Source organism: Melanerpes formicivorus, unplaced genomic scaffold, assembly GCF_026170545.1.
Source record: "Melanerpes formicivorus ecotype bairdi unplaced genomic scaffold, bMelFor1.0.p_v2 SCAF_74, whole genome shotgun sequence".
Classification (NCBI taxonomy): Eukaryota; Metazoa; Chordata; class Aves; order Piciformes; family Picidae; genus Melanerpes; species Melanerpes formicivorus.
Window position 1 is genome coordinate 2642840 of NW_027142426.1, and position 13692 is coordinate 2656531.

Below are 13692 nucleotides of genomic sequence, written 5' to 3' on the forward strand. Positions count from 1 at the left end.
TGCAGTAAGCAAGGCAGGGTATTGCTGAGAGAAATGGTTTCGTCATGAAAGCAGGTGGTGCTCCTCTAGAGAATGGATTCTACGCATGCTTATGCCAAAGACCCCTTGTATTGTTCTTCTCTTAGAAATGAAACTTTCCTCATATTGAGTATACAGCTCAGACTGTCCAAACACAAACCCCAGAGCTTAGCAAAAGTGCCAAGCACTCACAAGCACAATCAAAATTGGCAGGTACTATGATCTGAATACAAACACGTCCCCAAAGAGTTCCTAGTTTCCTCAGATTTGGCAATCAAAATTAGTAAACTCAGTGGACTTAATTCCTTTATGCCTCAGCTTCTCAATCTAAATATGGATTAATGTCACCTCTACACTTCCTACAGGTCTTTTGGAAGCTAAGTAACTGTTTGCCAAGTGCTCAAGACCACAGTCATGTGTGCCAAAGAAAAGTCCAGGAGGAAATTAATCATTCTAAATGCAGAGCAGTATTTGAATGGAGTCATGAGGCCACAGAAAATAATGAGAATTAAAACAAAATAAGGACTACCTGCATACTGGTTGAGCCCTGTCCACCCTGTGCAAGGAATGAGGTACAGGTTATTTAGAATAAGAAAATCAAACACTCAAACTCTGGGTCATAATATACACAGGAAGGAAGGAGGCAATTCCTAATGTGTAACTTCTATGTGCCTGACTTCACAGCTTCACTGTTTTGTTAACTGTGGTACAACTATAAAACACCTACCAAGGATATGACAGAATTTTAAAGCTTTTTTTGTTCCTTATGTTTCATATTTTTTTACAACTTCAATTTCACCACATGTGATAGCTGTTCCTTAAGAAACTGAGGCCTGGATGAAAAAGGAGATCCACTTTGAAGCATGTGACCTCAACTTCTCCACTTCCTGGAAGGAATCCCTAGAAAATCAGGTTCCTAAAGATTGATATTAATGCAAGAACTCCTCAGTTCTAGATACTAATGCATTCTACTCCTAAAGACTTCCAGAAAATTTTGAGCATGTTTAATGTTATTACATTCTTCAGCAGGTACCTCAATTAATTCAGAAACACCTAGTGGATTCTCAGACTCTGGGGCTTCTGGTCCACCAGGCTTTGCTGCAACAGCAACAATAGGACACCCACAGAACCTGCAAGAGAGAAAGACTCCCACCATTAGATCACAGATCTCCTACATGTGTTATCTGACAATGAAGGCAAAAAAAAGCTCCCTCAAATCCCAGTTTATCTGCTCTTCCCCCATAGTGAATAACAAACTTTCTCTTCAATTACTGGCATCTGAGCTACTTTGCTATGAAATCCTCAGCCCTGTTTAGTAGGAGCTACTGATTCTACCCTGGAGCAGTCAAAAGGAAGACTTCAGTTTACTTTAGAAGCTGGGTCTGTTTCCAGTCTTACTGCAGTGGTTTTGCATTCAAGCCATTTTACCTGGAGATCAGCACTGTTTTCAACTTCTATTTTGCTTTTACTTTTGGTATTAATTCACAGGACAAATTTTGATTAGGTCAAAGTGTCAAACTAATCCAATATATGACAGTTACTTTCCTCTGCCTAGTGGGTTTTTTTTTTTTACTGCCCTCCATGGAATCACCTGACAAAACTTCAGTAATTCCCCCAGGATCAATGGCAACACCTACTCTACAGCTACAACAGACTTCAGATTTGCTTGTTGCTGTGGAATTGTGCATGCATGGCTGTGTGTGTGTGTGAAGAGAAGTAAAAATCAAGTAAACTATTCCTAGAAAAAAATGCTTATTGGAAGGGTTTAGGGTCAGGGGCAGGTGTCAAATGGCCTTAGTGTATGCCCTGCTTAAAAAAAAAGTTTAGATATACAAAACCAGTTAAAACACATGCATTTGGTAACCAATGACAAGTGGGAAAGAGGCTGTGGAGAAACAGTACATGCCTGAGATAGAACAGGACAAGCAACTTAGAATCAAGCCCAGGTTAGCAGCACTTCCAAAGCACCACAAAGCACAGGCTGCATATGCAAAAACTGATTTTGTTACGAGAACAATACAGAGGAACATTCAATAGAGTATTTCTAGGATCCAAAGTTCAAATGATTAGTTAAACCCTTTCTCTCCAGGTAGAAACACAGCTGTTGTGATCAGCTGATACAAATCCTCGTTGTAAAAGGGAGCTAGAGGTTAGGACTTGACAGCATGTCAACTGTTTCAAAGAAGTCACTTCCCCTGCAGTTTTGAACAAGTCTGATCATTTTTAAGACATTCTATAAAGACCCATCTGCACTGCAGGATATAAAGAGAAGACTTAATTCCAACAGCATACATGAAAGTGTTTCTGAACACTGTTTTCCTTATGAAAATTTGTCTTTCTTTCGTGAATATACAGCTAGAAAGGTCTTTTCCTCCAGCTGTGCACAATACGATCCTTCACTAAACAAAGAATGAAGTAAAACCTAAAGTTTTCTGAACTCTAGTACGTCAATTCTATCCCTGTTGGGATTACCTGTGAATGATCAACAAACTCACAGCTCAAAATATCAGCCATAAAGCCTGTTGATCCAAAATACTTTCAAGTATTGAAGGTCTCTACTAAACCAAGGTCTCCCCTAAACCAAGGGGCAGCAACCTACAGAGAAAGGGAAGCCACCCTGTATTTGCCCTTCAATCAACAGCAAACAGAGAACTGAAAGTTGTAGGATTTTAAGTTCACAAGAGAGAATTTCAATGCATCCAAGAAAAACAAAGACACCAAGGTCTTTGTAATCACTATTGCACTAGTTGCATAGTTGAAATGGGACCTTGCCCTACCACCACAATTAAGTTAAGGAGGGACTGCCATATCCAACCAAGCTTTGCTTTTTCAGTCTTGGTGGAATCTTCTCCTCTGTACAGTGAATTCTAATTCTTTGAGTTTTGAAATCAAAATATTTGCAGAACACAACAGAAGCTGCAAGCCCCTAAATTAAAGAAAGCACACAAACACACACACACAAAGAAAGAAACAACCCCCCCAAAACTGCAAACAAAAAACCCCAACAGATACCCAAGAGATCTTCACTTAGATATTCTGGCTCTGTTTTACTCAATCTGAACTCCAAGCAGCCCTTTAAACTGAAAAGCTTTATTATAGGATTTTTTTTCTCTACACATGATACTTGCAGATATAAATTCAGGACTGCATTTCAGTTTCTTTCCACTCTTATCTTTGCTGGAGGTCTTGGTATGTTTAGAAGCATGTTGGAAGGGAAAGTAGGTGAAGGATCTTTGTTATATGCTTAGCTGTTAATATTACTGTTAACTTACTTAGTATTTTCCAAGGTCTTCTGCATTTTCTTAGTCATCTTCTCAATGGCACTTTGTCTCTTCCCTTCTGGAAGGAGATCTATTTTGTTCAGAACTACCACCATCTTCTGGCAGGCAATTTGCCCAATTACCAAGCACTCTGCTGACTGCGTCTGCATTCCTTTTGTCACATCTATTACAAGCATCATCAAATCGATAATCTGTGCACCTGGAGGAGAAGTCACAGTCAGTATTGCAGCAGCATAAAAAGATTAAGGATTATTTTCTCAAAGAGTTTCCATTAAAATTGCCAATGTATCTACAAATGCCCAGTAGTGTGAATAAAGCACAAGTTAAAGCAAGCATCAAATGTGTTTGAAAATAAGACATTGGGAACCTCAGCTGTTCTACCTACCACTGGATCATAAAACAGTGTGGAAGCATGGGACAGTTTACATATTTCTCCATATTAACATTGCAAGTTTAAGAATGTTACCACTGCAGTTTTAAAAAGACTACCACCAGAGACAGGCTTACCTCAAATGTAAATAACTCCTAATATCCCTCACTGTGAGAAAGAAGCCATTTAAACCCTGGAATCATTATGATTCAGCTCTACCTAACCTGAATATGTACTTACACCCAGCCACAAACAGATACAATTCTTGTATCTCTTCAAGAAGTAGTTCATGAGTTAAAAGCTCAGAACAACAGGTAACTTCAATCTCTGGAGGTCCCTGCAAACCCTAACCATTCTATCAATCTGTGATTAGTTTTATTTTATTTTTCAAAGTATTGTTGTCAGGAACCCTTAGTCCTTTGATAAAAGCAACCTGAATTTTGGAGATTTAAATTAGTTTTCAAGGGAGCTCAGAATTTTCCTGCCTCATTACAGGTCACTAAAATACCCTGAATACAAACAAAGTGTGCAAGAGATGTTAGTGCAAAGAACATTTAAACACGTGATACTAACACAAAATCTGAAGCCAAACTACCCCAAAATTATCTGTCAAAACACACATTTTGAAAGATGATGGAAGGCTAAAACTGCAGCATTCTGCATTTAAGCACTTTTAACACTTGTCTTAAGCTTTTGATGAGAACAGAAAATCGATACAAGTGCTCCTTGTTCCTTTGCCCTCTCTAGCCTTCCCCTTCCTCCCCACCCCCCTTTTTTCCTTTCCTTAAAAAAATAAAAAGCTTTTACAATGACTGTGACAACAGCTACCCTTGTTCATAATTCCCATGAACTCAGGATAGGAAATCATTCTGGGGTTGAAGTGCATGGGTAAATGAGTGGGCAGGAGCCACAAAAAAAAAAGGAAAAACAACTATGGTTACAAATGACTATTTTCAACCTATCAAAGCTTTCATCTTGGAAAAATGAATGCCAAGACCCTCAAAGGACAAGTTGGATAATTATGACATTTCCAAAACTCCTGCAGAATCTTCACCAATCCTTTCAGACACATCTCTTCATGACAAATTGAGGATAGATCTTATATCTTCAAAATTTCCCAATCCTTCAGTCTTTTCCTACACAGAGTTACATTTGGTTTCATTCTAGAAACCATTCCTTAGTTGCCTTTCATCCATGCATAATAGTTCAGTAAATATGGAAATTAAATCATAGACAAGGCAAAATAAAGTACACTGGTAGTCACAAATGCAAGACTTCTAACCAGGAAAGGTGGCAGTTTCACTTGCCACAATGACAAAACTATAATCCCCTTCTATTGAACATGGAACATCTCATGCCTCACAACACGTACACTGGAACAGCAGACTTAAAACATGTTTAATTTTAGAATCACTTTTTAAATCACTTCCATCATAGTAGCAATCAATTAACACACTACCATGCTGGATTTCAATCAACAAAAAGAACAACATGTCTGAAGAATCTTCTACACCATTTAACTAGGAAAGGTGCAGTGAGAATGGACTGTAAGAGTATTCTCATACATGCAATCTCACTTGGAGAGGCCTTTTAATTGAGACATAAAAAGGTCACTCTTATCAAGCAGATATTCCAAAACACAGCAGCAAAAACAAACCAAGGTGACAATATCCCTCAATACACGTGGCACCAGCTGACCGTGGAACGCCTGTCATGAGCTCCTGTGTGAAATGGAACAAAAAAGGACTTACTACACTTGATCTTAGCCAAAAGGCCAAGAAGGACTTAAACACTTCGCTTTTGCTCAAAAAAAAGAAACAAAGGAGACAGGATATGATCCTATATAGTTAAGATGAGTGACACGGAAGAGATAAGTGTTCCTCAAGCCCTCAAAGGAGGCAAACTGCTTGAAATTACTCTGAATGAAGTAGAGGCACATATGAAGGACAGGACTGCATATAAGGATGCACAGCACTCAAGAAAAATATTCTATCTGCACTGGAACAGGTCATATGGAAACTTAAATTAAGGTAGTCAAATTATTTCTCCTACAGAAAGAACTGAGTTGTAACTTTTTATTTGCTGTTTTATCTGTAAAAGAGCTGTTTAAGAACATTCAGAAAGACAGAGTCCTCCTGATGTGATTTCTCACTTGGCTTGAAACTGAAAGATCAACCACCAGAGTACCCTTGGCGTGATGACACACAGCTTAGATGTAGCCCTGTAAAAAGCAAATGAAACAAACTAGTTGTCATCAAGAAAACACAACAGGGTGGGGAAAGATGGGAATTATATTGCAAGATAAGCAGCTAAACCACACTGAAAACACAAAGTGAATTAGATAGCATGAGTGAAGAAAAACAAACAAGACAGATAACACATGAATAGGGAGAATCTGGATGACAGCCAGATACGGTAAAAAGATGCAACAAGAGCGGCAGAGCAGCATCACAGAGAGAAGACTGCAAGAAGGGCCAGCTAAACATGGGTGGTTGCAGCACTTATTTGCACCACAGAAGTGACAGGGAACACAGAACACAGAGCAAGAAAAACAGCCTTCAAAGAGAAGAGAAAGGTAAAAACAACAACTTTGGCTTCTGCTTTGAACAATCACATCCAACCCACTATTGCTTCTTGATTTGGGGGAGTATCTGTTTATGAACAGTTGCAAGGGAAGTAATTCATTACTCTTTATCCATGGAACTAGTTGAGTCAGAGATGTCAGAGATTATCACAAGCTGCGAAAGTCCTGAAGGCAGCAACTCACTTCCCCTAAACTGGTCATCACCTCCATTTCTCTAAGGAAAAAGAAACATGGTAACAGTTGCATCACACCATCTGCAGCAAGCTCTCCTTCCTGAGCCAGAAAGAACTCATCAGCTGCTGCCTGAATACACCGGAAAAGACAAAGGACCCAGAAGACCAGCATGCATTTAAAGAGTATGTATCAGTGAACCTCTAATCATTAGGAGAAAATTCTCTGCATATCTGTTATTTGGCATATTATATATTCAAACCTCTACAGAAATAGGAAGAAAAGCCTACCCAGAATTCTGGGCAACAAGGCTGCAGACCTTTATCTCCTACATCAGATTCCTTCCCTGTAAACGTGTTAAGTAGTGTCACATCCACTTTTGATTTCTACACATCTTATATAAATAAATCACACTTGATTTTGGTTACTGAAGCTGAAGCAGACAAGCTCTGCAGTGTTTATATTCTGCAGCCTCATGTCCTTACATAAAGGCATACAATTAACAAAACCAGATCTGTTAGACAGGGAAATACCAGATGAGTACCCAAACTACAGAAGCTGTTTTAATTCTGCCTGTACATGAACTCCAAACACCTCTTTGTGCAACCTGTTACATGCTTGTAAATTATACACCCAAACTCCCAGACTGAGCTGTGTGTGAATGGAGCCTTACAGCAAAGCACAGCATTTACAGTATGCCGAAAAGGGCAGTAACAGCTTAGAGAGGAGAAAACCAAAACATTTCAGCCTCTCATACTGCTTTCTAAGTTCCATTACTCTATGTACACTGTGTCCACTTTGAGACCCATTGGGTTATAAACCCCAAGCACTACACTATCTGGTGATTTCATCCTCGCTGAAAAGGGGAACCAAAAGTCTTTTCAATAAACACTTGTTTTTTTCTTCAACAAATGTAGGTCAAGAGTATCAGAGCATTTACAAGTGCTACTATTTTGGCAAGCAGCAGTTTAGTACTGCATTAGATTCCATATAGTCCATCAATATAAAGTTGACTTGGCTCCAAAGCCTGGGCTAGAGGAGGGAAGAAGAGGGAGTCAAGTCCCTGTGTGGCTGAGGGGAGGTTTTACTGCCCTAGAATCAGAGAACACAGGCACAGATTCTGACTCACGGCTTCTTTAAGCTACTGTGCTCCGTCCCACCGTAGTAATCTTTTTAGCTGACTTTGTACAAACAGTGCAACTCCTGTTCATGTGCACCAAAAGGAAGCTGCAAATAGAATTTGAAATGTAAAAATAAAATAATGGTGGACCCTGGGCTATAATTTGATTTCATGCTTTACAAGGAAATGAAAGAGGACTTCCTTAAACATACATTAAGGGGGAAAAAAAGAAAATCTATGCTTTTTACCATGTTAGGATTTCCTCTAGCACAGGAGAGAAAATAGGATTGTAGAAAATGTACTGTTCTCAAGTATCATTGCTACTCAGGGGCAAAGCTCTGTTTTAATGTGCACTTCCCATTCTGGGGAAGAGGAAATTCTTCAATTAATAAACCGGGTGGACTGAGGCGAGTTTTTAAGGTTTAATCAATTTCATCTGCACATCGGATAAAAAGACCAACTATTCTACCATTTTTTTGCCTCCCCTATCCCCCTTTCATAAAAATAATAAAATCAATGCTTTATTTTAAATTCTTTGAGGTTAGTATCTCCTGTCTCAGGAAATATTGTCCGTATCATGCAGGGAGTATGAAACGTCCCCCTTCCCAAACACCCTCGCCCTCTTTTTTGTGTGTGTTAAGAATCTTTATTCAAAAACAACTAAATTATTCCCTGCTTTCATATACAGTAACACCTTGGGAGATGCTACAAGTCACACAGGATTTTGTTAAGGGGGAGGCATTGTGATGAATACTGAAGATGTTTTATGGGATAGGAAGTCACCCAAAATTTAAGCATAAATAGGAGGTGTAATGGGGGATAGAGACGTGCACACAACTGGAGTGCATGAATTACACATGAAGAAACCCTCTGTAAAGCAATGCAAATCATGGATCAAAACTGACACAACTTTCATTAGGAAACACTTTGAAAAGAACAGGAACTCACAAAGTTCAAGTGTCTCACCACTGCTTCCCGGGCATGCCATTCCTAAAGACTTCAGCAGCTGTAAGCACAAACAGGGAGCTGTGCAGCTTCGCTCTCTCGGTATCCTGAACACCCCTGTCAGAGTCAGGCTAGCAACCCACAAGACTTCAGTCTAAAGACACAATAAGAGTGAGGTCTGTAACAAGTGGTATCCCCAGGAGTCAGTACTGGGTCCAGTCTTTTTCAACATATTCATTAATGACCTGGATGAAGAAACAGAGTGTACCCTCAGCCATGTTTAGTGATACAAAACTGGGAGGAGTGCTGTGCTGCCATCCAGTGTGACCTGGACAGGCTGTAGAGTTGGGCTGAGAGAAATCTCATGAAGTTCAACAAGGGGAAGTGTAGGGTACTGCACCTAGGAAGGAATAACCCATGGTATCAGTGCAAGTTGGGGGCTGACCTGCTGAAAAGCAGCTCTGTAGAAAAAATCCTGATGGACAAGATGACCATGAGCCAGCAATGCACACTTGTGGCCAAGAAGGCAAATGACATCCTGGAATGCATCAAGAAGAGTGTGGGAAGGAGGTTGAGGGAGGTATTCACCCCATCTACTCTGTCCTGGTGAGGCCTCATCTGGAATACTGTGTCCAGTTTGGGGCTCCCCAGTTCAAGAAGGACAGGGAACTGCTTGAGAGGGTACAGCAAAGGGCAACAAAGATGACTAGGGGACTAGAACATCTGTCTTATGAAGATAGACTAAGGGACTTGGAGCTTTTTATCCTGAAGACTGAGAAGGACTGTTATCAATGCTTATAAATACTACAAGGATGGGTGTCAGGAAGATGAGGCCTGTGGTGTCTTGGTCCTCTTTTGGAATAGGAGAAAGGGAATAGTAGTAAATGTGGGTCAAGGTAAGTGTCTGTCAATGATGTGTTTCACGGGTGCCCAACTACAGGACAAGAGGTAATAGGCACAAACCTGAACACAGGAAGTTTCCTCTAAAGACCAGGGGGAAATTCTTTACACTAAGGGTGGTGGAGCACTGGAACAGGCTGTTTGTCTCTGGAATCATTCAAATCCTGCTTGAATGCCATCCTGTGCAACCTGCTCTACATGAACCTGCTCTGGCAGGAGCGTTGGACTAGATCTCCAGAGGTGCCTTCCAACTCTTGCCATTCTCCAATTCTGTAATTATATGCATTACATTTGATTTCTGAACAATAAAGAAACTGCTGCTTGCACAAATTCCCTTTAAATGAAAACCAGCCACTAAGGGCTTCCCTAAACAAGGAGAAAACATTTATGACCATAAGGGCCTAAGTCCATTTTTCACATGTCAAAGCACCTGGTTTTCCACAGTTCTACTTTGAATCTTGAGTTCATTTTAACAACAAATACTAAGTGATGGAACACATAATTGCTAATAAAGAATAACAGGGCTCTTTTGCAGAAGACCTCATACAAAAATCCACTTGAAATATAATCCATGCTTTATCTATCAGATGGTAAGTGTGCAACATTGTCCTCCAGAGGATAAAGGCAATGAAAGCCTCCACCTTCTCTGTTGTCAAGTCATTGATGGATCTTACTTGTTTGAGTATGTTCTAACTACGTGTCAGAAACAAGTCTGTGCTCTTCAAAGGGAGGAAATGCCTATAATGATTAGAGTATGTCAATAAGCTTGATTTGCCATGCTGAAGTAGCACAAACAATGCTGATAAGGTCTCCATGAAGGTCGCACTAAGAAAGACTGAGGTATGTCTTCAAATATGGCATTACATGCTGACGTAGCTATCGCAGCATTGCATACAGGATTCAACTTAAATCATGTGGAGGAACTGAGGAAAACAAACTGTAAAGTGAGAATTCTCAAGAAAAGCATTACAAGACAGGAAGAAAGAAGGTCATCAGGAGATCCTTGTGAGCCTTTATAGAATGTGAGGAGTCCTGTGTTGCCTTTTGCCTCTTTTGTACAGTGGATCATCCATGAAGCCCCAGATGACCCTGGAAAGCTTGATCTAGATTAGAGGTGGCTCACTTAAAGATGGTTGGCCCAACTTTAAAGGGTAAAACTCAGTCTGGAGAAGAGAAGGCTCCCAGGTGACCTAATTGTGGCCTTCCAGTATCTGAAGGGGGCCTACAGGAAGGCTGGGGAGGGACTTCTCAGGATCTCAGGTAGTGATAGGACTAGGGGGAATGGAATGAAGCTGGAGTTGGGGAGATTCAGGCTGGATGTGAGGAGGAGGCTCTTCACCATGAGAGTGGTGAAATCCTGGAATGGGTTGTCCAGGGAGGTGGTTGAGGCCCCATCCCTGGAGATGTTTAAGTTCAGGCTGGATGAGGCTCTGGCCAGCCTGATCTAGTGTGGGGTGTCCCTGCCCATGGCAGGGGGGTTGGAACTAGATGATCCTTGTGGTCCTTTCCAACCCTGACTGATACTATGATACTAAAACAGGTGACTTCCAACCCTCAACAGGCCTGAGTTGAGATGGGCTACTCTGAAAACATGAGGGGGAAACGAGAGATACACTTGAACATGTGATACAGAAAAATTTAGCACTGACATCTCTCCATATATTATTTTCCAGTGACTCCCTGATGTACTTAGAGAACTGTATGGGCTTGCACTGCTCAGCCTGCAGTGATAGCTAAAGTGAAGCTCAGTCCAGTCAGTTCAACTCAGCAACACCAGACAGCTCCCCGCTGAATGAGCAAGGTGACCCAGCTGTTTTAAGGTTTCAGGGAGAGCCAGAACTGGCACAAAGGAAGCAGAAGGACCAAGGAGCCAGGAGCTGCAAATGGAAAAAAAAGGAAAATGGAAAAAGCAAAGCAAGCCTCCTGCTTCTAAGGAGAGGACACTGCTGCAGACCAAGTTCCTGGAGAACTTCAGAGAAACTTAAGGCTGAATAAATGTTCAATATATGTTAGGAAGTGTTGGAAGAAGCTTATTAAGCACACAGGTTTACACAAAACTAGCACTGGGACTTTACAAAATTACATAAAGATGCAGTCATGATGTCCCTACCATTCTATGATTATATACTGTTCAATGCAAAATTGGTTTATGCTTAGGAAGCAGTCAGAAAGGGTGAATTATTAGACTGTGATCATTGTGTCCAACCCATCATTCAACATCATCTAATCGACTGAACCATGGCACCAAGCACCCCATCAAGTCTCCTCCTAAACATCTCCAGTGATGGCAACTCCACCACCTCTTCCAACCTGCTTTATTCTATTTTATTATAGAATGGTAGGTGTTGGAAGAGACCTCTTGAGTTCATCTAGTCCAACCCACCTGCTAACACAGGTACACCTAGATCAGACTGCATGGGAATGCATCCCAGTAGGTTTTGAAAGTCTCCAGAGAAGGAGACTCCAAAACCTCTCTAGGTAGCCTGTTTCAATGCTCTGTCAACCTCAAAGGAAAGTTGTCTCTCCTTAAGTTCAAGTGAAACCTCCTGTGTTTTAGTTTGTACCTGCTGCCCCTTGTCCTATCGTTGCCTGCCACTGAGAAGAACCCAGCCCAATCTTCTTGACACCCACCCTTTAGATATTTGTATTTATTTATAAGATTCCCCTCTCAGTCTTCTCTTTTCCAGGCTGAAGAGCTCCAGGTCTTTCAGCCTCTCCTCATAAGAGAGATGCTCCAGGTCCCAAATCATCCTCAAGGCCCTCTGTTGGACACTCTCTAGTAGTTCACTGTATCTCTTGAAATGTGAAGCCCAGAACTGGACTCAACACCGCAGGTGCAGCCTCACCAAGGCAGAGTAGAGTGATTAGAGAACCTCCTTTGACCTGCTGGCCACACTCTTCTTAATGCACCCCAGAATACTTCTGTCCCTTCTTGGCCACAAGAGCACATTGCTGGCTCACAGTGAACTTGATGTCCACCAGGACTCCCAGGTTCTTCCCTATAGAGCCTGCATTCCAGCAGGTCAACCCCTAACCTATATTGACGCATGGTGTTATTCCTCCCCACGTGCAGGAGTCTACACTTGCTCTTCTTGAACTTCATGGAATTCACCTCTGTCTCCAGCCTGTCCAGGTCACACCCAACAGTAGCACAAGCTTCTGGTGTCAGCCACTCCTCCCAGTTAAGTATTAATAGCAAACTTACTAAGAGTACACTCTGGTCCTTGATGATGATGTTGCACAAGACTTGATCCACACTGAACCCTGGGAAAAACCACTAGCCACAGGCCTCCAACAAAACTGTTCAACATTGACCACAACCCTCTGTGCCCTGTCATCCAGCCAGCTCTCAATCCATCTCACTGTCCAATGACATAATAATGACAAAACCCCCTGCATTTAGATCTAATCACTTTATAAATAAGAAATCTGAAGTGGCTGCAAAAAAGGAAAGACAACAAATGCAGTTAAGTTCTTCACACAACTTCATTTACAAAGAGAAATCCCTGCTAACAGCATAGACAATGAGAAAAATGCAAGAAGTTGGGCAAGAGAAAGGAAATAAAACACCTCTAAGCACAGAGCACAATTGATTACACAATGGTAAACTGCACAACAACTCCAAACTCAGTACTGCTAGCCACCATTTGGCTTCAGACCAATGAAAAACACAGAATTAACATTTACTTAAGACTTTTTTCAAGTTGCATCCAAAAGGATGAGGTTTCATTGCTTATGTAACATTCAAGATTTTATCCTGTGTAAAAGGCTTCAGGATGAAACTGACAGCAAAGGACATTTCATGTCATCATTTACTTTCCTGCTTTGATCTTCTGAACCATTCACTTTACACTGTTCCAAACAAAACATAACAAATTAGATGAGTAACTGCTAGGGTCTGACATTTCAATTCCTGTTCTTCTGCATATTTCTGAAGAAAACCAGAAAACCAGCACGAATGAGAATGCTCTCCCCTCATCTACAGGAAAGTAAGCAATCCTTGTCACAAGAAACACCATGTAACAGGTAGCATGTGTAAAAATGGAGGTAAAGCACCATATGTGAAGGGTGAGTGTCAAGAGTGCCAGGCCCTTCTCAGTGAAGTCCAAAGACAGGACAAGGAGCAGCAGGTGAAAGTTGGAGCATAGGAAGTTCCACATGAACATAAGGAAAAAAATTTTCCACTGTGGGGGTGCCAGAGCACTGGAACAAGCTGTACAGAGGGGAGTCTCCTTCTCTGGAAACATTCCAAACCCACCTGAATACATTCCTGTGTGACCTGCTCCAGTTGATCCTGCTCTGC

General features: G+C 41.2%; 1 protein-coding gene across 1 annotated transcript in view; it reads right to left on the reverse strand.

Moving 5' to 3' along the window:
• The window catches only part of EEFSEC (eukaryotic elongation factor, selenocysteine-tRNA specific), a 129840-nt gene that overhangs the window by 89875 nt on the left and 26273 nt on the right, over positions 1–13692 (reverse strand). The window contains exons 2-3 of the mRNA XM_068163781.1: positions 3291–3498; positions 1052–1148 (exon numbers count right to left, since the gene is read on the reverse strand). Coding sequence (XP_068019882.1) covers positions 1052–1148; positions 3291–3498 — 305 coding nt within the window. The remainder of the gene's footprint in view (positions 1–1051; positions 1149–3290; positions 3499–13692) is intronic.